This window comes from Pongo abelii, chromosome 12 (genome assembly GCF_028885655.2).
Source record: "Pongo abelii isolate AG06213 chromosome 12, NHGRI_mPonAbe1-v2.0_pri, whole genome shotgun sequence".
Lineage (NCBI taxonomy): Eukaryota > Metazoa > Chordata > Mammalia > Primates > Hominidae > Pongo > Pongo abelii.
In genome coordinates, this window is record NC_071997.2 from 30,380,732 (window position 1) to 30,407,596 (window position 26,865).

The window sequence follows — 26,865 nt, forward strand, 5'->3', positions numbered from 1 at the left end:
CTACCTGCCTGACTGTGTGGTTCACTTTGTAGCCTTAAATGGATATTGGCCAAGGTTCCCAAGGTCATAAATAACCTCCAAAGCACTCGGGTCTATGGGAAAACAAAACATCTAAATCTATAATTTTTTGCCAAAAATGAGTAACAACTAGTGTCCTTCATAATCTGGGGTGGTGGTAGAAGAGCCTAGAATTCAGGCTTGTGGTCTATTTGTTCCTAATTGACAACTCATTGCTAACATCAGAAATCTGATTTCCCATCCCTGGGAGCTCACTGCAAAATCCTTCCCTGAGAATATCTTCTTGGTACCTTCATGTGAGCAGCTGTTTAGGAACTCCTGGGCCCCAAGCCTCACATATGCTACCTGATTATAAAAATACATTTATAATTCAAATCCCAGTTACTCAGGAGGCTGAGGCAGGAGAATCATGTAAGCCCAAAAGTTTTGAGGCTACAGTGCACTATGATGGCACCTGTGAACAGCCACGGCACTCCAGCCTGGGCAACACAGCAAGACCCCATCTCTAAAAATATACACACATATATATATATACTTCTATCATTTATTTTTGTTAACATTTCCCTTTTTTTGTTTGTTTTGTAGGTATGTCTCATGAAAAGCTATGTCCCTGAAGACAAGACTACTTTTTGGGTATTGTTATCAAACCCTGCACTACTTTATAAGCTATTTTCAAAATGAAACCTGAGCACTGACATTAAAATAACAATGTAATTTAAAATTATTATTATTATTATTATTTTTTTGAGACGGAGTCTCACTCTGTTGCCCAGGCTGGAGTGCAGTGGCACGATCTTGGCTCACCGCAAGCTCCGCCTCCCGGGTTCATGCCATTCTCCTGCCTCAGCCTCCCGAGTAGCTGGGACTACAGGTGCCCGCCACCATGCCTGGCTAATTTCTTGTATTTTTAGTAGAGACGGGGTTTCACTGTGTTAGCCAGGATGGTCTCGATTTCCTGACCTCATGATCCACCTGCCTCCCAAAGTGCTGGGATTATAGGTGTGAGCCACCACACCCAGCCTAAAATTATTTTTAACAGAAATCTGGAGGCTGAAGAAATTTCAAGTGATTTTTATTTTCTTCATTATGTTTTTCTCTATTTTCCACATTTCATTTAACAAGACATTATACATTAACGAAGTTCTAGTTAAGAGAGATGAGTATTTTTGAAAAGCATATCTAATATATAATGAGTGCTGAGCTCTCCCCTTGCCCTGGAAGTGAGGCGTGGAGGGGTCTTTATGAAGGCTCCGGAGCAGACAGGCAGCAGGCACGGCTGCAGGGTGGGACCCAGTGGCCTCCCGATGCAGGCATGAGGTGGCCATGCTGACCCCTGCCTTCCTTGAAGTATGGTTTCTGGTTATAGGCACAGCTTGAAACAGGGATTTTTTTTAAAGTTTTGTAGAGTCATCAAAGGTTCAGGATATGAGTAGGAAAGCCTCTATTCCCAGATCCTTAGGATTTGGCCAGAGGAAAGGGAGATCAAATGTCATGCTGTGCTCCCAGGCTCAGGCCAGGCAGGCCCCTCACTCCCCAGCCCTGCCTCCTCAGGACTTATTTTTCAAAGCATTTTAGCTTCAAAGTGTCAGGGACTAGAATATGTCACCCCAAAATATGCCACTTTGGCACAGGATTATTTTGAGCTGAAGAAAACCGAGAAACCGCAAACACCAAAAAGGCTCTCTGTCTTCCCCTGGCATTTGCCTAAAAACAGGACCTGTTTTTAAAGGTCCATTTGTCAAGGTGTGTCCTGCTCCTGTACCAGAAAGAGGACTTTGACTCTCAATCACCAGAAACAGCTCTCGACCCTCCCAAGTCCAGAAACAGCCCTGAGAGGAATCTACATAACAAACCTCACTAAAATAATCCTTAGCGTCCATGAGTTTCCCCCACAGTACACTGCCCCCAAAAGCCTAAAGGCCTTTTCCCTAGTCTTGTCACCTTTCTACAAATGCACTGTTCTTTGCCGACATGCTATGTAAGCCCAAGTGCTAACCACCCCTGTGAGTTACTCATCACTGAGTTTCTGTTACACATATGCATGCTTTTGTGTTCAAATAAAGTCTGTTCGGCTGGGCGTGGTGGCTCACATCTGTAATCCCAGCACTTTGGGAAGCCAAGGCAGGAGGATTGCTTGAGCCCAGGAGTTCGATACCAGCTTGGGCAACATAATGAGACCTCGTCTCTGCAAAAAATAAAAACATTAGCCAGGTGTGGTGGTGTGTGCTTGCAGCCCCAGCTACATGGTAGGCTGAGGCAGGAGGGTCACTTGAGCCTGGGAGGTCAAGGCTGATGTGAGCCACGATTGCACCACTGCACTCCAGCCTGAGTGAAAGGGCAAGACCCTGTCTCAAAAAAACAACAAACAAAAATAAACTCTGTTTTTCTCTTGTTAATCTTTTTTCAGTGTAATTTCCAGAGCCCCAGCCATGAAATCTAGGAGAGTCAAGGACAAGTTTTCTTATTCTACAGAAACTGTTTTAAAATCACTGTAGCGAAAGTTAGTTTTCTTCCTCCAAATTAAGAAGAGCAACACCTAAATCAAATAACCACTACAACTTGCATTAGACCAAGAAATGCAGGGTAAGTGTGAAAAATAGCGTTGAATGGGGCCTTTCTGTAGCTACCCCAGTGTGATCTGACCCAGGGAAGTGAGCCACAGTTGGCTGGGCCAGGACGAGGGCTGACCCGAGCCCACCATGGCCTAGCCCACCCCCTAACCCCACAGGCCAGGTGTAACTCCAAGAAGACATTGTCAAGCTGGCTGGACTTGGGATGCCTTCCCTTTCACCAAATCCCACAAGTATCCTCCAGTCCCCAAAGGAAAAAATTTTGTTTCTCCAAATCAAAAATCTGCTTTGACACCCTTTACTAAAAAGCCATAGCACTTGAGGTATTAGAAAGCCAAGCTTTTTGCAGAAAACAAACAAAATCAAAGGGCTAGGAGGTTTTACCCTAAGGAAGGAAAACTGTATCACACGCTAATGTGTTAAAGTATTTAACGAGAGAGTTAAATTTAGAATGAGAAACCATCTCTCCCAGCCCGATGGGGCTTTGAAAGCACTGATTACCCATCATGTTATTGCAGTGAGGCCAGTTATATAAGACTGTAATTCACAGGAGGTATCACAGATACCTCCCAAAATATTCCTCTCTTGCCAACTCAAAACTTTCATTACATTTAATTTACATATTTTAAGAATAAACATCCACTTCTAGCAGGAGGAAAGTGGTAGATCCAACAGAATAGTGTGACAAGATGTCACAACTGCAAAAAAAAAAGAAAAAAAAAAAGGTGATTTTCTAAGAAGTCAAATAATGTGTTGCTCTGCGAAAACATAAATCTTAACATTATTTTTTTTCCTGGGATAAAAAAGGGCCTTCACTCCTGTAAAGGATAACAAAAACTAAGCCTGAGAATAAAGTCTTTTTTTTTTTGAGACGGAGTCTCAAAAAGCCACTGGAGTGCAGTGGCTCTATCTCGGCTCACGCAAGCACCACCTCCCGGGTTCACACCATTCTCTTGCCTCAGCCTCCCGAGTAGCTGGACTACAGGCGCCCACCACCACACTCAGCTAATTTTTTAGTACAGATGGGGTTTTACCATGTTAGCCAGAATGGTCTCGATCTCCTGACCTCGTGATCTGCCTGCCTCGGCCTCCCAAAGTGCTGGGATTACAGGCGTGAGCCACCGTGCCCAGCCAAGTCTTTTTTTTAACATGTCAGGTGTATTTTGCTAGAATGACTACAAAGTTAAGACAGGTGATAAATGAAACTTATTTGGCATTACGTATTGAGCCAAAAAGTTCAGTTAGTAGGAAAAACTGTTAGTACGCTACAGTGTTTGGAATGTCTTAAGGAAGAAAGATGGAAAGATGGGGAGAAACATTAAACTCAGGGGACCTACCTTTACCTTCCCTTTGACAAAACTGGCAATGTCATCTTTATTATCAAAGACGGACAAGGTGTGGAGGAGATTTTGTTCCAGCCAGTCCCAGTGCTGGTTGATTTCCTCTAATGTTGCACCTGGATTCGAGCAGAAAAAGATACAGAGATTAAAAAATGCAATGAAAGTAATTCCTAGAACATTAACTCATTTTCCAAATATTGTGTATCCCCATGTTGATGTTAAAACATCTGGCCTTGGCTGGGCGCGGTGGCTCACACCTGTAATCCCAGCACTTTGGGAGACCAAGGCAGGCGGATCACAAGGTCAGGAGATCGAGCCATCCTGGCTAACATGGTGAAACCCCGTCTCTACTAAAAATGCAAAAAATTAGCCGGGCATGGTGATGGGCGCCTGTAGTCCCAGCTACTCAGGAGGCTGAGGCAGGAGAATAGCGTGAACCCGGGAGGCGGAGCTTGCAGTGAGCCAAGATGGCACCACTGCACTCCAGCCTGGGCAAGAGTGTGAGACTCCGTCTCAAAAAAATAAAAAATAAAAAATCTTGCCTCTCATACCCTGGGCCACAGTTTGCCAGATGAAAAGGAAGGCACCCCCATCAGGGCCGTGGTGCTCCTCCCTGCAGCACTGGGATGTGCAAGCGTCACTCCCACTGCCACAAAGATGGGCCAGGTGGCCAAGTGAGTTACCACTGGGACTGTTCTATGACCATCCCACCCGCCCTACTAATGCAAAGAACTCTGACCATCTCCACTCAAATGACAGAAACATTTCTAATTATCCAGCTACTCCGGCATAGAACAAGCCCCGAGTAGCAGACCAATCCTGAGCAGCCTTGCAAAGTTCTCCCATGAAAACAAGGGTCCCTTCAAGAAGTACTGAAGCCCAAGTCCATGGAGGAAAGAGTCTCTTGCCAGGGCCAGGGGCTGCCACTTGCACTCAACACCGCTGCAACACAATAAGCAAGGGCCTAGGAAATTTACAGCTTACAAATGCATACTTCATATCATTTACAGCAATGACCGTTAAAAACATACATAAAAAGAGGTCTTATAGTACATGTTAAAACAGAAACACAAAAGCATTAAATCAAAGGCGTAAATTCATTTCTTTCAATGACAATTTTTTTAAATCACCACATTATTAAAGCATTAAGCAAAAAGCTTAGCCATTTTAGTTATCTGTATTTCCTCTCTATTCTCATCATCTCTACCGGACAATGGGCACTTTAACACAGGGACTATTTCCAGCTCCTCATGAAGGGCCTGGCACACAGCAGATGCTCAGTAAGGTCCACCGACTAGAAGCACACATGGTCCTGGACAACAAAAGGCACGTGGGCATCAGGTGTTTCTACTGTAGGCAGGTTTCCAAAATGGGAAGCAGGAGATATTCTAACCTCAAAGAAATTAGACAAACAACAGAGCTGAATCATCTAGCCAGTGTGAGAGGGATATGGTGCCCGGAGCCACGCACCACCTACTCAAAAGCCAGATATGGACCGGGTGCGGTGGCTCACGCGTGTAATCCCAGCACTTTGGGAGGCCAAGGTGAGTGGATCACTTGAGGTCAGGAGTTTGAGACCAGCCTGGCCTACATGATAAAACCCCATCTCTACTAAACATACAAAAATTAGCCAGGCATGGTGGTGGGGCCCCCTAATCCCAGCTTCTCGGGAGGCTGGGTCAGGAGAATCTGTCGAACCTGGGAGGTGGAGGTTGCAGTGAGCCAAGATCACGCCATTGCAATCCAGCCTGGGTGACAGAGCGAGACTCCGTCTCAAAAAAAAAAAAAAGCCAGGCATGCATTTTGCTCAGTCATCTTTCTCTCCGCATCTTATGGGCAGCAGCCTTCCTCTCCCTGGAATGTAAATATAAACACCCCACACAAGAAGGTGTCAGGGGACTGGCTCTGGACTTGTGGCTGCTTTGGAGTCCATGAGAATGAAAAACATCTATCTGTAGTAGGACTGTTGTTCTGAGCGGACCCTTAGGGAAGGAATAAAAAGAAGTATCTAATAGAATACTTCATAAGGAATAATGAAAGTTTAAAACAATGGTGCTTGTTTTGTATTTTCTTGGGCAAGGCATTGGCCAAAGCAGTATCCTTCAGTCATCACTAAAGCCCGTGTTCTCATCAGAGCTGGGAGGGCCAGCCCAGGCTTCTCTCCGCCTGAGGTCTCTATTCACAGGCCATGACTTCTCCGGTCCCTACACCAAGAGCACTTGGTCAGTGACCCTGCCCTGCTGCCCCTCGGTCCCATGGATCACAGAAGCCCAAGCAGCAGCCCACTCAGGTGTAGCAGAAGCTTCCTCTGAGGTGAGGGGTCCCGGTCCTCTTGCTCTCCACTTCCTGCCATCTGGGCCCTTCAGGATCCCCGTCCCTCTTACAATCAAGAAAGGTTATTTTAAAACAAAATCAAACCCAGCTACTCGAGGCTCCCCAGCATGACTCTCTTGAAGCTTCTGACCTTTCCCTACCTGCACTGAGGCCCAGAGCGTCTGCTTGGTTCCTCAGCTGGTTATAACACACGCCATGCTGGCCCGACTTAGGGGTACATCTGGTTTACCTGCCTCTGGCTTAAGTCTCCCTGCCCTGTTCAGTGCTCCCAGGTGGCAGGTGTGTAGGTGTCAGCCACAAGAACACCCTTGTCTAAATCCAGTGGGTCAGCAGTGATGTCTCTCTATCACATCACTAAGTCGGGTTCCACCCAAGCTGATAATCTTGCACAAGCACCTGGGGTAGCCCAGGGCTCTGCTTCTCCTTGGTACTTTAAGACCTTTTCTTTCTAGGTCTTTATCATTTATTACCCATTACAATAAAATCTGTTACTCAGAATACTTAAAGAAAAAAAAAAAGTGAAGAATAAGCTAAAAAGGGAGCATTTTATGGGACCTTGATCTTTTGCTATTTGTTTTCATGGACTCATTGATCCAGAAGAAGAGAGAATCAAGAGTTGCAGGAATGAAGAAGAACTAAAGCAGGGAGAAAAGTCACCTTTGTGGTGCTAGTCTGTTCCAGATGTTATCTCACTGATCTGTGATGAAGACTGAATGAGGAAATGGAGGCTCAAGTATCTGTCCAAAATCATATCAAATGAAGGGCAAACGAGGGCATGAAATGACTCTCTACAACCTCGAAGTACTCTAGGGTCCTTCCATAAAAAGCTATATTTGAATTATTATTATTTATTTTTATTTTTTTTATTTTTTGGAGATGGAGTCTCTCTCTGTCGCCCAGGCTGGAGTGCAGTGGTGTGATCTTGGCTCACTGTAACTCTGCCTCCTGGGTTCAAGTGATTCTCCCACCTCAGCCTCCCGAATAGCTGGGACCACAGGCGCACACCACCACGCCTGGCTAACTTTTATATTGTTAGTAGAGACGGGGTTTCACCACGTTGGTCAGGCTGGTATCGAACTCCTGACCTCGTGATCCGCCCGCCTTGGCCTCCCAAAGTGCTGGGATTACAGGAGTGAGCCACCACGCCCAGCCCTGCTAATTTGAATTTTTAAGTATCATTTACATCATCCTCAGGCCCAGTTCTTGCTATGGCTGAGCATTAAAAGAGATACTTTGTGCTTCCACTTACAGCAAGCTCTCTCCCTCCACTCCCATCTTCCCAAATGCATCCTTTCGGACGACCTGATACAAGTTTTCACTTACCCTGCTATTAAGCTCACAGGGGCTAACACCGTAAACTGATACCAGCTAACCGCATGCGTCTTCCTCAACTGACAACTTTAGATAACATGAATAAATTATCATCAAGCCCCAACACAATATATCCCTATGGAATTAAGATTTGAGACAAAGTCATCAAAAAACTAGACTTTTATTCTTTAAAAAATTCATTCTACCTATTGGGAAGGAGCTTATCATAGAGAAAGATAATTCTAAAACAAAAACAAACTCACACCTTAAAAGAGAAAATAAACCACACATTAAAAAAATCTATCACTGAGCTATAGTAAGCTATTGTTCCAATCTACCCTGCTCCTGAATATAAGACATAATTGTATGCTTCTCCCAGCAAGGACAATCAATATGATGAAACTTTTCCACCCTACTGGCTTCTATTTCCTACAAAAGTTGCCAAATGGCAGGGAAATTTTCCAGACTATAATTTCCTCTGCAGGAAAGTCTTATGATGGGTTCCACAAATTCCACAAATCAATGTAAGCCGACTGCACATCCGTGACCGCAAAAGATTAAAAGGGAAAGTCCTTTAATTTATGTCACATATCACAGTTCTCAAACTACACTACAGCAGTTTTTCAAATTACATAAAGTAGCACATCTGAAAATACCTTTTTTCAAAAAAAAAAGATAGAAAACAGAATACATACAAACTCCTAAGGATAGCTACTGATTTGTAAAATATCTGTTAGAGTTATGCACACACACGTGTATATATTTCTGTCTGTAGGTCATGATCAAAAAAAAATTGAAAGCCACTGCATTATAGACATACAAGCAGTGGGAAGGGTAGAAAGAGAAAACAAGAAAGTGAGAATGTGTCATCCATTGAAGACACAGGATGATAAAAAGCCTACAAATTAACTCAGTACCACAGCAGTATTCTCACTGCTGCTTCTGCTGACTTTCCAAAACCAAGACAGAGGAGAGCTGCTATTATGGCCTGAATTTTGTCTCCCCAAAATTCAAGTTGAAGCCCCTGCTCCCAATGGGAGTGTGTTTGGAGATAGCACTTTTAAGGAGGTATAAGGTTAAATAAGGTCATTAAAGCAGGGCTCTAGTTTGGCATGACTGGTGTCCTTATAAGAAGAGACACCGGGGAAGTGCACCCCCCTCCGGAGAAAAGGCCATGTGAAGACACAGAGAGAAGGCTGCTGTCTGCAATCCAAGGAGAGAGGAGACCTCACCAGAAACCAACCCTGCTGGCACCTTGATCCTGGACTTCCCAGTCTCCAGAACTGTAAGAAATAAATGCTTGTTATTTAAGCCACTCAGTGTGTGGAGGGGGATGGAGGTGGGGTAGAGGTGGGGAGCAGCACTAGCAAACTAATACAGCTGTCTAAAACCAAAATTTATAGGAATATTGTGGACCATCATGGAAGTCCAATTAGCGAAACTACGCCTGTCTTATTTAGACCTCCAATTTTTCAAAAAAAAACTTTTTCATTTTCTAAGAAAATGAAAGTCCAGTGAATCTTAAACTTCACCCACATAAGAAGTCAAAAGTCAGAGTTATAAATGCCTCTGCAAAACTAAAATTCAGTATTAGAAACCTCAGGTAAGACCACAAAACAAACAACATTGATGACTTAAGAGTAACCAAACCCATGTTCTAAGAACAACCAGAGGTGGTCAACAGAGGATATTTTCTGTATGCCTGACGTGTCAGGAATTTTGTTCCATATACCATACACATAATATCACTTACCTCCATAAAATACATAAAAAACAAGGTAACTGCCAGTATTTTAATTTTCTAGGTGAGAAGAGCAAAGTGAAGAAAATAACCAACCTGAAAGCCAATTCATCTGACTCGGGCCTGGCTCTGCCCATGACATCGTCATGGATGGAAGCTCCCAGTGGCTGAGTCACACTGAAACGCACACACAATATTTATTCTCTTAGGTTTTTCCCAGAGGTATTTCCAGGAAATAAAACAAACATCTCATTGTCTATGCCCGCAGCTCCTGCATGGACACTGCCACAAAGACTTGATCCAAGCTTGTTTTCAAAAGCAGCTGCTTCTCTCTGCACAGTAAATATCCAACTGAATTAAGTGCCTTCTCCAGCCACCTAAGTCCTAATCAACAATGAAACGGGCATTCTGTGTGTATAGTTCAGATCTGTTCCTCTGAAATGACAAGACATTTCTCTACAGGCCAAACACTAACCATCTACTGTCTAAATGCCTGGGCTAAAAGCCATACAGACTACAAAGGAGCTAGTTAAAAGTTAACTGTCACGGCAATGTCATTCCCAAATCTCACTCAACACTCACCCTGTGCAGGGTAACTCAGGATCAAAGAATTCAAGCAAAAATTACAAATGAAGGAGGGAAAGGGTTGGAACAAAAAGCCTTTGATTTTCAGAAAGCTGACATTCTTCAAGTGGATACTGTAACATCTAATCTGTAAGTCGAAAGCAGTATCTTTACAAGAACATAAAAAAGTTCAATGACCATCCCATCATCATGATTTACAAGATTTTCAGTCAGGTACATTTCTCACTGTAGAGTTTAAGAAAATAAGCTTTAAATGTTTCTTTTTACAAAATTTCCTTGGCTTTTTTTTGCCTTCAAGTGAAATTAAAGAGTCCTAAAAGTGAAAAACAGACAAACTTAATCTCTTCGACAGTAAAAGTAAAATAGCCTTTTAATTTATAATTGAAGTGGCCATTAAAATGTCCCTGTATTAGTACCATTAGACACACTTTTCAGAAATAAAAGCAGGAATAGAAGACACAGGAAAAACATGATCTATGATCAAATGAAAAATCAGTAAGTAGAAACAGAGTCAGAAATGACACAAAAAATAGAATCAGTAGACCAAGACATAAAACAGCTATTATAAATATACTCTAAGGCAGGCGCAGTGGCTCATGCCTGTAATCTCAATACTTTGGGAGGCCGAGGCAGGCAGATCACCTGAGATCAGGAGTTTGAGAACAGCCTGGCCAACATGGTGAAACCCAGTCTCTACTAAAAATACAAAAATTAGTTGGGTGTGGTGTCGGGTGCCGGTAGTCCCAGCTCCTCAGAAGGCTGAGGCAAGAGAATTGCTTGAACCCAGGAGGTGGAGGTTGCAGTGAGCCGAGATCACGCCACTGCACTCCAGCCTGGGCGAAAGAGCAAGAGTATGTCTCAAAAAAATAAAATAAAATAAATATAAATATACTCCGTATGTTCAAATGGTAGAAGAAGGCACAAGCCTGTTAAGAAGCCAAATGGAAGACATTTAAAAACACCCAACTCAAACCTTTAGGAATGAAAAATATGGTATTTAAATAAGATTAAATCAATATAGGGGAAGAATCAATTCTTTAAAAAATGAATAAAGTTAACTATTGGGTTATTAAAATAATTACACAGAAAAAATAACTAATTAAACAGTGTTTTGATTACACATATGTACAGACATACCTCAAAAATATCATGGGTTCAGTTCCAGACCCATGAAATTAAGGAAATAACACAATAAAGAAAGTCACACAAATTTTTTGGCTTCCCAGTGCATATACTGGCCTGGCGCAGTAGCTCATGCCTATAATCCCAGCACACTGGGAGGCCGAGGCAGGCAGATCACAAGGTCAGGAGTTTGAGATCAGCCTGGCCAACATGGCGAAACCCCGTCTCTACTAAAAATACAAAAATTAGCCAGGTGTGGTGGCATGCACCTGTAATCTCAGCTACTCGAGAGGCTGAGGCAGGAGAATTTCTTGAATCCGGGAGGCAGAAGTTGCAGTGAGCGGAGATCGAGTGCCACTGCACTCCAGCCTAGGCAACAGAGCGAGACTATCTCAAAAAAATAAATAAAAATTATATTGACACTATACTGCAGTCTATTAAGTGTGTGATTGCATTATTATGAATCCTCCCATCTCCTCTCTCCTGCTGTTTCTGGTGGCCTCTGACCATGTATTTATTTTGTATGGTGTTGGATATACAGCCAGTGGCTATAGGAGGAAAGTGCTTTCCGGCTGGCAGAGTGTTTATGACTTCAGTTCTTACACCAAACGCACCTTGCTAAATCTAAACAACCAGCTGTCTATTAAAATAATGAATCTTCCTCTCTTATAAGGTAGACATACAGCCATGACAAGGTACTGTACTGGCCTTTAAGGCATTTTGTTCCAAATGCTACATGGGAAGAGTAAAATGTTCTCTCTTCGAGAGCAGTGGTGACAATCACAGATGACCAAGCTTGAAGAACACAGTTTTCACAGATTGTCATGGGTGACATTGAGATTAGGGACAGGCATACCTTGGAGATAGTGTGGGTTTGGTTCCAGACCACCACAATAAAGCAAATATCACAATTAAGTGAGTCACTCACAGGTTTTTAAATTTCCCAATGCATATAAAAATTATGTTCACAGTATGCTGTAGTCTATTAAGTGTGTGAAAGCATTATGTCTTCACCTAGAGAATACTTTATGGCTTAAAAAAACATTCATGATTATCTGAGCCTTCAGCAAGTCGTAATCTTTTTGCTGCTGGAGGGTCTTGCCTTAATGTTGATGGCTGCTGACTGATCAGTGTGCTGGCTGCTGAAAGTTGGGGTGGCTGTGACAATTTCTCAACATAAGACTACAATGAAGTTTCTGGCATGATTGACTCTCTCTTTCACGAAGATGCTGTTGATAGCATTTTGCCCACAGTAAAACTTTTCAAATTTGGAGTCAATTCTCTCAAACTGCTGCTTTATGAACTAAGGTTTATGAAATACTCTAAATCCTTTGTTGTCATTTCAACAATGTGTGAAGCGTTCAACAATGTTTCAACAGCCTCTTCACCAGGAGTAGATGCCCTCTCAAGAAGCCACTTTCTTTGCTCATCAATAAGAAGCAACTCCTCGTTCACTCAAGTTTAATGAGATTGCAGCAATTCAGTCCCATCTTCAGGCTCCACTTCTAATTCCAGTTCTCTTGCTGTTTCCACCACATCTGCAGTGACTCCCTCCCCTGAAGCCTTGAACCCCTGAAGCCCTCAAAGTCATCTATGAGGATTACAATCAACTTCTTCCAAACTCCTATTAATGTTGGTATTTTGACGACCTTCTAAGAATCACAAATGTGCCTCAGGCATCTAAAATGGCAAATCCTGACTATGACCTGCGGCAGCAGCTGAGACACCTGCGAAGGGATGCACCTTTTCTTCTGTAGGCTTGAGTCAAGAACTCTCGGTCATCTTGGTAATACCGGGTTGGATGTCAAAAGTTGCAGGAAAAAAGACCAGAACGTTCAGGAAAAAACTTACTGTATCCAGCAATTCAGATATGGCAGAAGTGAAGTCAGTGTTCCAGGAAGTTCTTCCAAAACAAAGGTAGTTGTCTCTGGAAGATGTAACCACAGTGGTGGTATGTAAAACCAAACTTTTACCCTTAAAATCTCTGACTCTGGTAAAACTAGAGAAGATGCACCAAGCAGCACAGGATACAATTCGCCAACAAGAAACGGCAGAAAAGGAACAATGGCAAATAACCCACTGGATGATACCTTAGCACTTTAGGGAACAATCTGCCTTATCTACTATTTAACAATAACTTGGCTGGGTGTGGTGGCTCATGCCTGTAATCCTAGCACTTTGGGAGGCCAACACAGGCAGATCACCTGAGGTCACGAGTTCGAGATCAGCCTGGCCAACATGGTGAAACCCTGTCTCTACTAAAAATACAAAAATTAGCTGAGCGCGGTGGTGGGGTGCCTGTAATCCCAGCTACTCAGGAGGCTGAGGCTGGAGAATCGCTTGAACCTGGGAGGTGGAGGCTGCAGTCAGCGGAGATCATGCCACTGCACTCCAGCCTAAGCAACAAGAGCAAGACTCCATTTCAAGAAAAAAAAAAGGCCAGGCACGGTGGCTCACGCCTATAATGCCAGCACTTTGGGAGGCCAAGGCGGGTGGATCACAAGAGCAGGAGTTCGAACCAGCCTGGCCAACATGGTGAAACCCCGTCTCTACTAAAAATACAAAAATTAGCCGGGTGTGGTGGTGGGCGCCTGTAGTCTACTCAGGAGGCTAAGGCAGAAGAATCGCTTGAATCCGGGAGGCAGAGCTTGCAGTGACCCAAGATCACGCCACTGCACTCCAGCCTGGGCAACAGAGTGAGATTCCGTCCCAAAAAAAAAAAAAAGGCCAGGCGCAGTGGCTCACGCCTGTAATCCCAGCACTTTGGGAGGCTGAGGTGGGCAGATCACCTGAGGTTGGGAGTTTGAGACCAGCCTGACCAACATGGAGAAATCCCATCTCTACTAAAAATACAAAATTTCCCAGGCGTGGTGCTGCATGCCTGTAATCCCAGCTACTCAGGAGGCTGAGGCAGGAGAATTGCTTGAACCTGGGAGGCGGCGGTTGCAGTGAGCCGAGATCGTGCCATTGCACTCCAGCCTGGGCAACAAGAGCGAAACTCCATCTCAAAAAAAAAAACAAACAAACCAGTAACTAGAAAATAAGGTGCAATGAAAACAGTATTTGTTAATGATATCAATAAAATTGATAATATTCATATAAATAATATAAAAATGCCCAAGATTGATAGAACTTGTATTGTGAATTTAAACACTCTGGTTTGTATTAAACATAGCAGTTAAACTTTGAACCAAATTTTATGGGATTTTTTTTCTCGAGTCATGTTTTTAGAATTGCAAATTAAATTATTCACTATTCTTATTGCTTTCAGTTTTATAGATAACATTCTTGGACACAAGGAACTAAATACAACATTTATATACAGAGCATGTTTACTTTTTTTTTTTTTTTAAAGATGGAGTTTCGCTCTTGTTGCCCAGGCTGGAGTGCAATAGCGTGATCTTGGCTCACTGCAACCTCCGCCTCCTGGGTTGAGGCAATTCTCCTGCCTCAGTCTCCTGAGTAGCTGGGATTACAGGCACCCACCACCACGCCTGGCTAATTTTTAGTATTTTTAGTAGAGATGTGGTTTCATCACATTGGTCAGGCTGGTCTTGAACTCCTGACCTCAGGTGATCTACCCGCCTCGACCTCCCAAAGTGCTGGGATTACAGGCGTGAGCCACTGCTCCCAGCCTACATTTTTATTAAAAACATGAATTTAAGATACATTCCAATCTTACACAAAGTTCATGTTGGGTTTTTACATTACCTAATTAGAAAAAACTTTTTTAACCAATTTTCTGTGCCATGTTAAATACTATTAAATATCTTGTGTGACCAACCGATCCTACCAGTAATGACAAAACTGTGTCTTAAAACAAATCTGATTTTTTTTTTTGAGATGGAGTCTCGCTCTGTCGCCCAGGCTGGAGTGCAGTGGCACGATCTCAGCTCACTGCAACCTCCACCTCTCAGGTTCAAGCAATTCTCCTGCCTCAGCCTCCCTAGGAGCTAGGATTACAGGTACCCACCACCATGCCCTGCTAATTTTTGTATTTTTAGTACAGACAGGGTTTCACCATGTTGGCCAGGCTAGTCTCAAACTCCTGACCTCAGGTGATCTGCCTGCATCAGCCTCCCAAAGTGCTGGGATTACAGGCGTGAGCCATCACGCCCAGCCAACAAATCTGATTTTTAAGAAACCCTCACCTATTCTGTAGTCAGCTAAGCTTCTAATTACATTAATTTCAAGGACTTGAGAATTACATTTCTGCCTTTATCATCCAGGTATCAAACAATTACAAACCTAAAAATGGTTACTGTAATTATCTATATAAGCCTAAGTAATATGGACTTGAAAGACCCCAGGAGGTCAATATACATATTAAACTTGGACGTTTAATTCTAAAACATTGTACCTAAGCCTCTAATAGATACATTGCTAAGAGTATCTTTGTAAATTCTGAATATAATTCTTCGGGGTTTGTCTCAGTCAATAATAGGCAATTTAAATTAGCATCCGCCAAGCTGGGCGCGGTGGCTCACGCCTGTAATCCCGGCACTTTGGGAGGCTGAGGCGGGCGGATCACGAGGTCAGGAGATGGAGACCATCCTGGTTAACACGGTGAAACCCCCCGCCTCTACTAAAAATATTTTTAAAAATTAGCCGGGTGTGGTGGTGGTGGGCACCTACAGTCCCAGCTACTTGGGAGGCTGAGGCAGGAGAATGGTGTGAACCCGGAAGGCAGAGCTTGCAGTGAGCCAAGATCGCGCCACTGCACTCCAGCCAGGGCGACAGAGCAAGACTCCGTCTCAAAAATAAATAAATAAATAAATAAATAAATAAATAAATAAATAAATAAGCATCGGCCTTAAGGGCTGGTTATTAGGCCCTGTGCGGAGGCTAGAAATGTGATCATTCTTTAGTTAATTGTTATTGATTGGTAGGTGATATTTTCTCAGATATTAAGTAAACGTAAAGCTTTGGGTATTTGGAGAATAACTTTCTATAACACTAACCATTATTTGGTAATAGAATTTAAAAATTATGAAAGGTATTACATATTTTAGAAATTTAACTAAGGTCTAGATCAAAGTAGTAAACAATGGAGAAAAGTGTGCCTGTGTTCCTCCCCAGTTTCATTTTAAATAATTTACTATTGTACTCTCATTTTAAAAGTTTGCAGGAAAAAAAAAGTTTTCAAGGAACACAGATTAAATTCACTAAGTTCAAATATGTATCCTTATATGATTTAAAATTTGCTGTGTGAAATTTAAAAGTGTTTTTAAAGACCTAAAATAAAGGTACTACAAATAAAAAAAAAAAATCAAAAACTAAAATGGTGAATTCTTTCCAGAACGTTTTCAATTTACTTTACCCAGATGAATCAGAGGAATCACTATCTATGCAACTATAGCCGTATGACATGTATTTCTTAAATAATAAGACTTGAAAGTCAAAATTACTCCTTGACCCATGGGCTGCAGAATGGATGTTGTATTAGCAGGCATGAGAGCAACATTAATCTCCTTGTACATCTTCATCAAGCTCTTGGGTAACCAGGTGCATTGTCAATAAGCAGTAATACTTTGAAAGGAATCTTTTTTTTCTGAGCATTAGGTCTCAACAATAGGCATGTTAGTCTGTTTGCATTGCTATAAAGGAATACCTGAGGCTGGATAATTTATTAAGGAAAGAGGTTTAATTGGCTCACAGTTCTGCAGGCTACATGGAAAACACTGCACCAGCATCTGCTCCTGGTGAGGCCTCAGGAAGCTTACAATCATGGCAGAAGGCAAAGGGGGAGCAGGTGTGTCAAAAGGAGAGGGGGGAGAGAGAGAGAAGGAGAGAGAGAGAGAGAGCACAAGAGAGAGAAGGGAGAGGCCCCAGGCTCTCTTAACCAACCAAATCTCATGTGAACTGAGCGAGAACTCACTCATCACCAAGGGGATGGCACTAAGCCAGCAGTCCCCAAACTTTTTGGCACCAGAGACCAATTTTGTGGGAGACAATTTTTCCACGGACCATGGTGGATGGTTTTGGGATGAGACTGTTCCACCTCAGATCATCATCAGGCATTGGTTAGATTCCCATAAGAAGCACTTGACCCAGATGCCTCGCAGGCACAGTTCACAATAGGGGGTCACACTACTATGAGAGTCTAATGCCACCACTGATCTGACAGGAGGCGGAGCTCATGCAGTAATGTGCGCCTGCCTGCCGCTCACCTTCTCTTGTGTGGCCCAATTCCTAACAGTCCACAAATTGGTACCAAATTGGTATCAATCTGCGGCCCGTGGGTTGGGGACCTATGCACTAAGCCATTCAAGAGGGATCTGCCCCCATGACCCAAACACTTCCCACTAGGCCCACCTCCAACGGTGGAGGTCACATTTCAACATGAGATTCGGAGGGGACAAAACACCCAAATCATATCAGTAGGCTTCAGATATTCAGTAAACTATGCTATAAACAGATGTGCTGTCATGCAGGCTTTGTTGTTCCATTTATAAAGCACAGGCAGAATACATTTACCATAGATCTTAAGGGCCCTAGGATTTTCAGAATGGTTAATGAGCACTGGCTTCAACTTGAAGTCACCAGGCATGTTAGCCCCTATCAAGAGGAGCTTTGAAGCCAGGCACTAACTTTTCCTCTCCAGCCATAAAATTCCTAAATGGCATCTTCTTCCAACAGAAGGCTCTTTCATCTACATTGTTTTATTCATTTATTTATTTATTTATTTGGAGATGGAGTCTCGCTCTGTCGCCCAGGCTGGAGTGCAGTGGTGCGATCTCGGCTCACTGCAACCTCCGCCTCCCAGGTTCATGCCATTCTCCTGGCTCAGCCTCCCGAGTAGCTGGGACTACAGGTGCCCGCCACCACACCCGGCTAATTTTTTGTATTTGTAATGGAGATGGGGTTTCACCGTGTTAGCCAGGATGGTCTCAATCTCCTGACCTTGTGATCTGCCCGCCTCGGCCTCCCAAAGCACTAGGATTAGAGGCATGAGCCACCACACTCGGCCATCTACACTGTTTTAAAGTCAGTTGTGTAGTGTGGCCACCTCCATCAATGAGCTCTGCTAGACCTTCTGGATATTATAACTCACTGCAGCTTCTCCATCAGTACTTGCTGCTTCACCTTGTACTTTTATGTTATGGAGATGGCTGCTTTCCTCAAACCTGATTAACCAACATCTGCTAGTTTCAAACTTTTCTTCTGCAGCTTCCTCACATCTCTCAACCTTCACAGAATTTAAGAAAGTGAGAGCCTTGCATGGATTAGGCTTTGGCTAAAAGAGATGTTGTGGCTTATTTGATCTTCTATACAGACCACAAAAACTTTCTCCATAGAAGCAATAAGTCTGTTTTGCTTTCTTATCATTCATGTCTTCACTGGAGTAGCAATTTTAATTTCTTTCAAGAACTTTACCTTTGCATTCACAACTTTAACTGTTTGGCCCAAGAGGCCTAGCTTTCAGCCTATCTCAATTTTTGATATGCCTTTCTCATTAAGCTTAATCATTTTTAGCTTTTGATATAAAGTGAAAGACCTGCGACATTTTCTTTTACTTGAGCACAAGAGGCCATTGCAGAGTTATTAATTAGTCTAATTTCAGTATTTTTGTGTCTCAGGAAATAGGGATGCCCAAGAAGAAGGTGGCCCAGTGGGTGGAGCAGTCAGAACACATACAACATTTATCAATTAAGTTCATCGTCTTACATGGTTCATGGCACCCCAAAACAATTACAACAGTAACAACTAAGATCACTGATAACAGATCACCATTAACAGACAAAATAATAATGAAAAAGTCTGAACTACTGAAAATATTACCAAAATGTGACAGAGACACAAAGTGAACACATTCCAACGCTGTTGGAAAAATAGTGCTAACAGATTTCCTCAGTTCAGGGTTACTATAAACCTTCAATTTGTAAAACATGCAGTATCTTCAAAGCACAATAAAGTGAAACACAATAAAAGGAAGTACACCTGTAGTTAAATGTATTCTAACACCATATAGAGCTTCAAAACCTTAAAATCTCATTCAACTATTCTTAACAGCAATATTGACGTTATTTAGAAATGGTGTATGTGTACATATATTAGATAAACAGACAAACAATTATGGGAACATTGTTAGAAATCAAGATTTTCAGTATAAGAGAAGAAATATAAAATCAAAGTTAAGTTATAACTATGTAGTTTTACAGTTGAATTGGAAAAGTCAGTATGAACTCATTATTTACTTTTCTTTATCATCACACACACTTTTTAGGTTCACACTTACTTGAAAAGCCTTAGAGGCAATGACAACCCAGTAACAATGAGCACCCCTACAGCCTAAACTGTGGTCCCTAAATACCATTAAATATGCATCATATACCAGTTAAATACCCATTAAAAAGGAGCCATGGCTACTTGAGGAATGACTGATTCCAAATAAAAGGTAGGAAAGTTACAAGATGAGCATTTCACAGCTTGTTGGCCAGAAAGCGAGGAAGCACTTGAGACAAATGTTACAGTTTAGTCACAGAAGTCGGCCGGGCTCAGTGGCTCACACCGGTAATCCCAGCACTTTGGGAGGCCAAGGCGGGCAGATCACCTGAGGTCAGGAGTTTGAGACCAGCCTGGCCAACAGGGTGAAATCCCATCTCTACTAAAAATACAAAAAATTAGCCAGGCGTGGTTTCACGCACCTGTAGTCCTAGCTACTGGGGAGGCTGAGGCACAAGAATTGCTTGAACCTGGGAGGCAGAGGTTGCAGTGAGCCAAGATTGTGCCACTGCACTCCAGCCTAGGTGACAGAGTGAGACTCCATCTCAAAAAAAAAAAAAAAAAAAAAAGTCATAGAAGTCACAGGAAGGGTGATATAGTTAGACTTTGTGTCCCCACCCAAATCTCATCTTGAATTGTAATTCCCATAATTCCCATGTGACAAGGGAGAGTCCAGGTGGAGGTAACTGAATCATGGGGGCAGTTTCCCACATGCTGTTCTCATGATGGTGAGTTCTAACAAAGTGGTCTTATAAGGGGCTCTTCCCTCGTTGCTCAGCACTTCTCCTTCCTGCTGCCTTGTGAAGAAAGTGCCTTGCTTCTCCTTTGCATCTTCTACCATGATTGTAAGTTTCCTGAGGCCTCCCCAGCCATGCTGAACTGTGAGTCAATTAAACCTCTTTCGTTTATAAATTGTCCAGTCTCAAGCAGTTCTTTATAGCAGTATAAAACGGACTACAAATGGGTTCTAATGGGCAGAAGATGGTTCAATCTACATACCAAAAAAATCCAGCAATTAATTGAAACACAGTGAATTTATTTTTAAACTCCTGGCTTGTAGTGTTCACTGTATAATTCTTTCAATGTTTCTGTATGTTTGAAAATTTTCATAATGAAATGCTAGGAGCAGGGATTCTTAACTTTAAAATGATGCTAAAAAGGGGAGAAGGGAGAGAGAAAAAGAAAAGGAAGCTAAAACAGAAGAATAATAATTCACTTGTCATCACTGCAGATGACCAGGGCACCAACTCTTTACATTAACAGTAGGCAACTACAGAGCAAAAGGAGGCATTTTACCCCATGTTTTCTAAATATATTATGTCTCAGGGTGACCAAATAGCACTAGTTGAAGAGACAAAGTTCTTCTTTACAGATAACTCAAGCTGACAGTTGTAAAAGGAATGATCAAATTAGAAAGCCACCATTTCATGATCCATAGAGAAAAAGTGAATTCAGGCAATGATCATAACGGAAAAAGCCTTTGACGAAAGCTTGATGGGGGAGAATGCAATGGAAGCTGTCACCTGAACTCGTGAACTAATCTTAGCATCAACAGGAGTGAGACATCCAGATGATACGTGCCTCCTGAGAGAATGCAAAATAAAATACATGGTGCAGCCTATCGAGTATTCTTCCTAAAAACAGCTGAATCTACATTCAATTAAACCTTTATTAGTAACTTCCAGTTTCCAGGAAACATGAAGAAAAGTGCACTAAGTTAAATGATGCCCTGAGGGAGAAAACAGACTGTGCAGCCGGTGGGATATTCCACATAAAAATTGGCCCAACTTCTTCAACAAGTCAGTGGCATGAAAAGAGGGATGGGGATGAAGAGGGCTGAAACTGTGAAACTGCCTTTGCAAAAATTATAACTGAGAAATTATGAAAGAGATCTGCTCTAACCAATCCTTATCTTGCCTTTAACCTTCAAACTGCCCTTAGTCATTCCTGGGCTTGGGCCAACCTAACTTTGGAAGACATTTAGGTGATGGTATAAATGATGTATTAATCTGTTCCCACATTGCTATAAAGAAATACCCGAGACTCACGGTTCTGCAGAAGCATGGCAACTTCTGCTTCTGGGGAGCCTCAGGAAGCTTCCAATCATGCTGGAAGGCAAAGGGGTACATCTCACATGGTGGGAGCAGGAGCAAGAGAGAGGGGGGAGGTGCTACATACTTTTTATTTTTTTATTTATTTTTTATTTTTGAGACGGAGTCTCGCTCTGTCGCCCAGGCTGGAGTGCAGTGGCGCGATCTCGGCTCACTTGCAACCTCTGCCTCCCAGGTTCACGCCATTCTCCTGCCTCAGCCTCCCGGGTAGCTGGGACTACAGGTACCCAACACCACGCCCGGGTAATTTTTTGTATTTTTAATAGACACGGGGTCTCACTGTGTTAGCCAGGATGGTCTCAATCTCCTGACCTCGTGATCCACCCGCCTCAGCCTCCAAAAGTGCTAGGATTACAGGCTTGAGCCACCGCGCCTGGCCGGTGCTACATACTTTTAAACAACGAGATCTCGTAAGAATTCACTATCTATCCTGAGGACAGTACCAAGGGGATGGTGCTAAGCCATTCAAGAGAAATCCACCCCATGATCCAATCACCTCCCACCAGGCCCCATCTCCAACGCTGGAGATTACATTTCAATTTGAGATTTGGTTAGGAACACAGATCCAAACCATATCAAATGATAATAGCCCTTCCCCAAAACTAAAGCACCCTTGTAAAGCTAATGAAAGACCACCAGATTAGGAGGATGAGGGGAGCTTGAATTCTGCTAAGGTGTAGACTTAAACAATTACCAGCCTTTATTCCTGGAGGTCACAAGATTGGCAACTTCCCCAATTACTCCTGCAGATAACATCACTCTTACAGAACCTAAAATTGGCCTTTTGAGATGTCTGTTCAGATTTTTGCATTTCTGATCACAGATGGCTCCACCCGGACCCACCAACTGGCCCGGTCATCCCCTGCAGAAGTGGGCTCAGCACACACAAAGACCATTTCCCACACTGCTAAGATTGTATCCCCAACCAACGAGCAGCTTCCATTCCCTGGCCCACCACACTATCCTTGAAAAACCCTAGCCTCCGAATTTTCAAGGAGACTGATATGAGTAATACAACTCCAGTCTTCCGTTCAGACAGCTCTGTACATATTAAACTCTTTCTCTATTGCAATTCCTGTCTTGAGAAATTGGCTCTAAATGGGCAGTGGGCAAAATGAACACATTGGACAGTCACAGTTTTCTTGACTCAAAGAGACTTTAGAAACACAACCAAATGGGTGTGCGGTTCTAGTTAGCTATGGATTAAAACCCAGATCTATGAAGATTCCTGAAGCAAGCAGGAAGCCTAAGAATGGACTGAGTCCAGGGACACCAAGGAATCAAAGTTAACTTTATCAGTTTAGTGAGGGCATTACAGTGATAAGACTGGCCATATTTTTCAGAGATGTTTCCCTAAAATACATAGGAGTGAAATATTATAATTTCTAGAATTTGCTTTAAAATGCTTTGGGGTAGGGGAAGGGCTTAGAGAGGAAGAAATAACTGAAGAAGGGCAAAACTTCAATCCACATGCATGTACACAATGAGGTTTCTGCAGGTTTCTTTACACTCTCCTCCCTACTTTGGGACATGTTTGAAAATCTTCATAACAAAAAAAAAAAAAGGAAAGAAAAGAAAAACCTTTCTTAGCAAAAAAAAAAAAAAAAAAAAAAAAAAGGAACAAATATGGATAACTAACTCCTACCTGTGAGGAAAATATAATCAGAAGTGAAAATGCAGGGCAAGAAAACGGGCAGAAGTGCTTACTCCCTGAATTTCCTTATTATTTTTTTGATCAGGATCACTACCAGCCCCAGGCAATTCAGATATACAAGGCTCTAGCATATGTCACAGAAGTCAGTGAAAGGCAACCCTGAAGTGGGCCCCCGGGGATCTCACGGAATGGGAGAGACTAGAGTAGGCAGGCAGACACACCCACTGGGGTCAGACCAGCAAAACTGGCCAAGAAGGAGGGCTCCAGGCAGCACAGAGTCATGGTGCCTCGGTGCTCATTCCCAGTGTTATTTTTTTATCATTAAGGAATAATTTAATAAAAAGTCATTTGCCAGTCATCTCCTTTTGAAACCCACAGCCCCAGTCAATGTCTCTTCATCTACTAAAAATGAAAGGGATTAAACTAGACACCTGCTAAGATCCTCTCCAGACGGTTTCCTTGTTAATCAAGTCTCACTCTATGCAGAAGTTACCAACCGGTTCTGTAACCTATAAGACACTAGAGAAAAGTCTGATTCCAGGCTTAAAAATTGGTTTTTTGTTTTGGAGGGTTTTATTCATGTATTTATTTAAAGACACGGTTTCATCTGTCACTCAGGCTGGAGTGCCATCATAGCTCATCGCAGCCTTGAACTCCCAGGCTCGAGCAATCCTCCCGCCTTAGCCTCTTGAGTAGTTAGGACTACAGGTGCACTCCACCACGCCTGGCTAATTTTTTTTTTTTTTTTCTGTAGAAACAGGGTCTTGCTATGCCACCCAAGCTGGTCTGAAACTCTTGGCCTCAAGTGATCCTTCCACCTCAGCCTCTCAAAGTGCTGGAATTAAAGGCGTTTGAGTCACTGGGTCCAGTCTGGTTTTTTTTTTTTTTTTGAGACGGAGTCTTGCTCTGTTGCCCAGGCTAGAGTGCAGTGGTGCGATCTCGGCTCACTGCAAGCTCCGCCTCCCCGGTTCACACCATTCTCCTGCCTCAGCCTCCAGAGTAGCTGGGACTACAGGTGCCCACCACCACGGCTGGCTAATTTTTTTGTATTTTTAGTAGAGACGGGGTTTCACCGTGTTAGCTAGGATGGTCTCGATCTCATGACCTCGTGATCCGCCTGCCTAGGCCTCCCAAAGTGCTGGGATTACAGGTGTGAGCCACCGCGACCAGCCCCAACCAGGTCCAGTCTTAAAAATAGTTTTTAACGTCACTTTTGATATCAGCATTTACTAGATATACAAGTTAGACTCAGTATGTCCCTGCTTTTCAAATAACTATAAACAACAACCCTAAGGGAAGAATGCCTTGGATGAGTGTAATTATTTGAGCATAAGCAAAATGACTTTATTTAAAACAGTAAGAGCCTGGTGACCATAACTCCATAATAGAAAAGAAACATGAACCGCAGCACCCCGAGCGTGACCGAAAACAAGTGTGACAACTCGCACCGCCTGACCTCAGTGTGGGGACCCAGAGAAAAGCACTGTCTTCCCTCCCACTGGGTTGCTTCCCAGACTTTCCTTGAAGCACCCAGGGTGTTCTGTTCTTGAAATAAGATGGGGTTGGCACTTCCTTTGCTACCCTGGTACAAAGTTCACAGAGATGCTAATCTGATCCACCCTGGAACATTTCCTCCCTCAATAAAATTCTCTCTCCAAAGACAAAGCAAACAGTGATGCAGACTGCAAGAAAACCAAGATGCCAGCCGTGGTCAAGGGCAGGGATAAGAGAATGTGCGTCAGAAAGAATGCTCTGAAAGAACATTCTGTCAGGGCCAGCACCTGACACACCCGCAGTGTTACCGATGCCTGAAGCAGCCCTGGCAAGTCCCTCAGCTCCCTGTGGCTTGCTCCTTCCCTCTCCAGAGCCAAAGCATCACACTTCCCAATACAATATTGAGAGGAACAAATAAAGAAAGTATGGGAAAGGGAAGGATTGTTTAAACTGGAAAGCCCAACTCTTGTATTCTAAAATTTTTTTTTTTTTTTTTTTTTTTTTGGAGACAGGGTCTTGCTCTGTTGCCCAGGCTGGAGTGCTGGAGTACAGTAGCACGATCCCAGTTCACTGCAGTCTCAACTTTCCAGGTCCCATCCCACCTCAGCCTCCTGAGCAGCTGGCACCACAGGAGCACTACCAGGCCCAGCTAATTTTTTAAATTTTGTTGTAGAGATGGGGTCTCGCTATGTTGCCCAGGCTGGTCTTGAATTCCCATCCTGAAGCAACCCTCCCACCTCAGCCTCCCAAAGTACTGGGATTATGGGAGCAAGCCACTGTGTCCAGCTATTCTCAATTTTTTAAAACATATGCCACATTTTGATTTATGAAAATATCACAAATTTCTTTAACAATCTTTAACATTTCAAAAGGATGTTTTTTCTATTTTCCAAATTTAAACTATTAAGTAAGCTTTTTCAAACTACACACATACTCCCTCCCAAGACGTGGCAGTGTCCCTGCCCACCAGGTAAGCTCCTGCTCTGTTGGCATCCCTGCACCCCACAATGCCCAGGTAAGGTGGTCTCCTGACCCTCCCCTGCTACAACGTGGCACTTTCCTTTCTTTCTGTTTCCCTGCTCCCCATTTCACTCAAGACCATGGGACAGACCTTACTGGCTACATAAAAACCTTGCACTTAAGCTACCATAAACAGAGCCAACAAACTACTGGAACAGCCCAGAGTCCAAACTTGGATCTGCAAAGCAGTAAGTGTTATTAAAAGGCCATCTGTACAAAGGTTTGACAAGTTTTTCATGAAAGGCAACCCTGAAGTGGGCCCCCTGGGACCCTCCCCATGCTCTCGGGAGGACCCCCACCCTGGCTGCCTCAAAGTAAGGCAATCAGGAAGTCCTCTTCCAGTAACCAGAGGAGACAGTCCACCTCATGCCTCAATTAATCTACAGGAAAAGGAGTCCAATTATTGCATAATCAATTCAATTCTTAGAATGATCTAGGCAGATAATTCAAAGTCCTGCAGTTCTTGCCTGTATTTTCTTTCTGCTTCCTGAAAACTGGGCAAGAACAATGCACTCAATGCACAGGGCCATGGTAAAAAATAAAATGTGTACCTAGGTGTGGTGGCTCATGCCTGCAATCCCAGCACTTTGGGAGGCTGGGGCAGGTGGATCATTTGAGGTCAGAAGTTCAAGACCAGCCTGACCAACATGATGAAACTCTGTCTCTACTAAAAATACAAAAATTAGCGCGTGGTGGCAGGCGCAGGTAATCCCAGCTACTCAGGAGGCTGAGGCAAGAGAATCGCTCGAGCCTGGGAGGCGGAGGTTGCAGTGAACCAGTATCACGCCATTGCACTCTAGTCTGGACAACAGAGTGAGACTCCGTCTCAAAAAACAAAAAAGAATAAAATATATGTGTGAATAATGCAGTTGGTAACCTTGAGAATTACCTACCAAAAAGAACACGAGACATCGACATCTCACATAGGAACATGACAGGTAACTCTCAGCCTACAACAGCCTGGACTTTCCAAGCACAGGACAGAGTCATGACTAAGACCATCAGACACATAGAAATGGCAATGAAGTCTCCTTGTTCATCCAGAGACCCAGAGGGCTCTGCACAAGATAGGCATCAATTCAGCCAAAAACCAGCCCTCCTGCAGGCTGGGCACCCTGGCCCTCCCAGCATTCCTGCTCCCCATGACTTCACTAAGAATTAGCTCCTAGGATTTTGCTCTCCTGGTTCCACACACCACGTCCTTGTTTCTACTTATGCCCAATCATTTAGAGATACGATTTCAAAAAGAAAGCCGACTTACAATGGAATATCATTCAGCTGTAAAAACGGAGGACTTTCTGACACCCACTGCAACATGCGGGACCGTTGAAAATAGGAT

At 43.2% G+C, this 26,865-nt stretch overlaps 1 protein-coding gene and 1 pseudogene across 4 annotated transcripts in view; one reads left to right on the top strand and one right to left on the bottom strand.

The window, feature by feature from the left end:
* TBC1D8 (TBC1 domain family member 8) overlaps nt 1-26,865 on the bottom strand; it is a 142,700-nt gene that overhangs the window by 46,746 nt on the left and 69,089 nt on the right. For all 4 annotated transcript variants that reach the window (XM_024242239.3, XM_024242238.3, XM_063713527.1 and 1 more), the window contains exon 3: nt 3,926-4,044. In XM_024242239.3, coding sequence (XP_024098007.2) covers nt 3,926-4,044 — 119 coding nt within the window. The remainder of the gene's footprint in view (nt 1-3,925; nt 4,045-26,865) is intronic.
* LOC112132061 (BBSome-interacting protein 1-like) lies at nt 12,892-13,116 on the top strand (annotated as a pseudogene).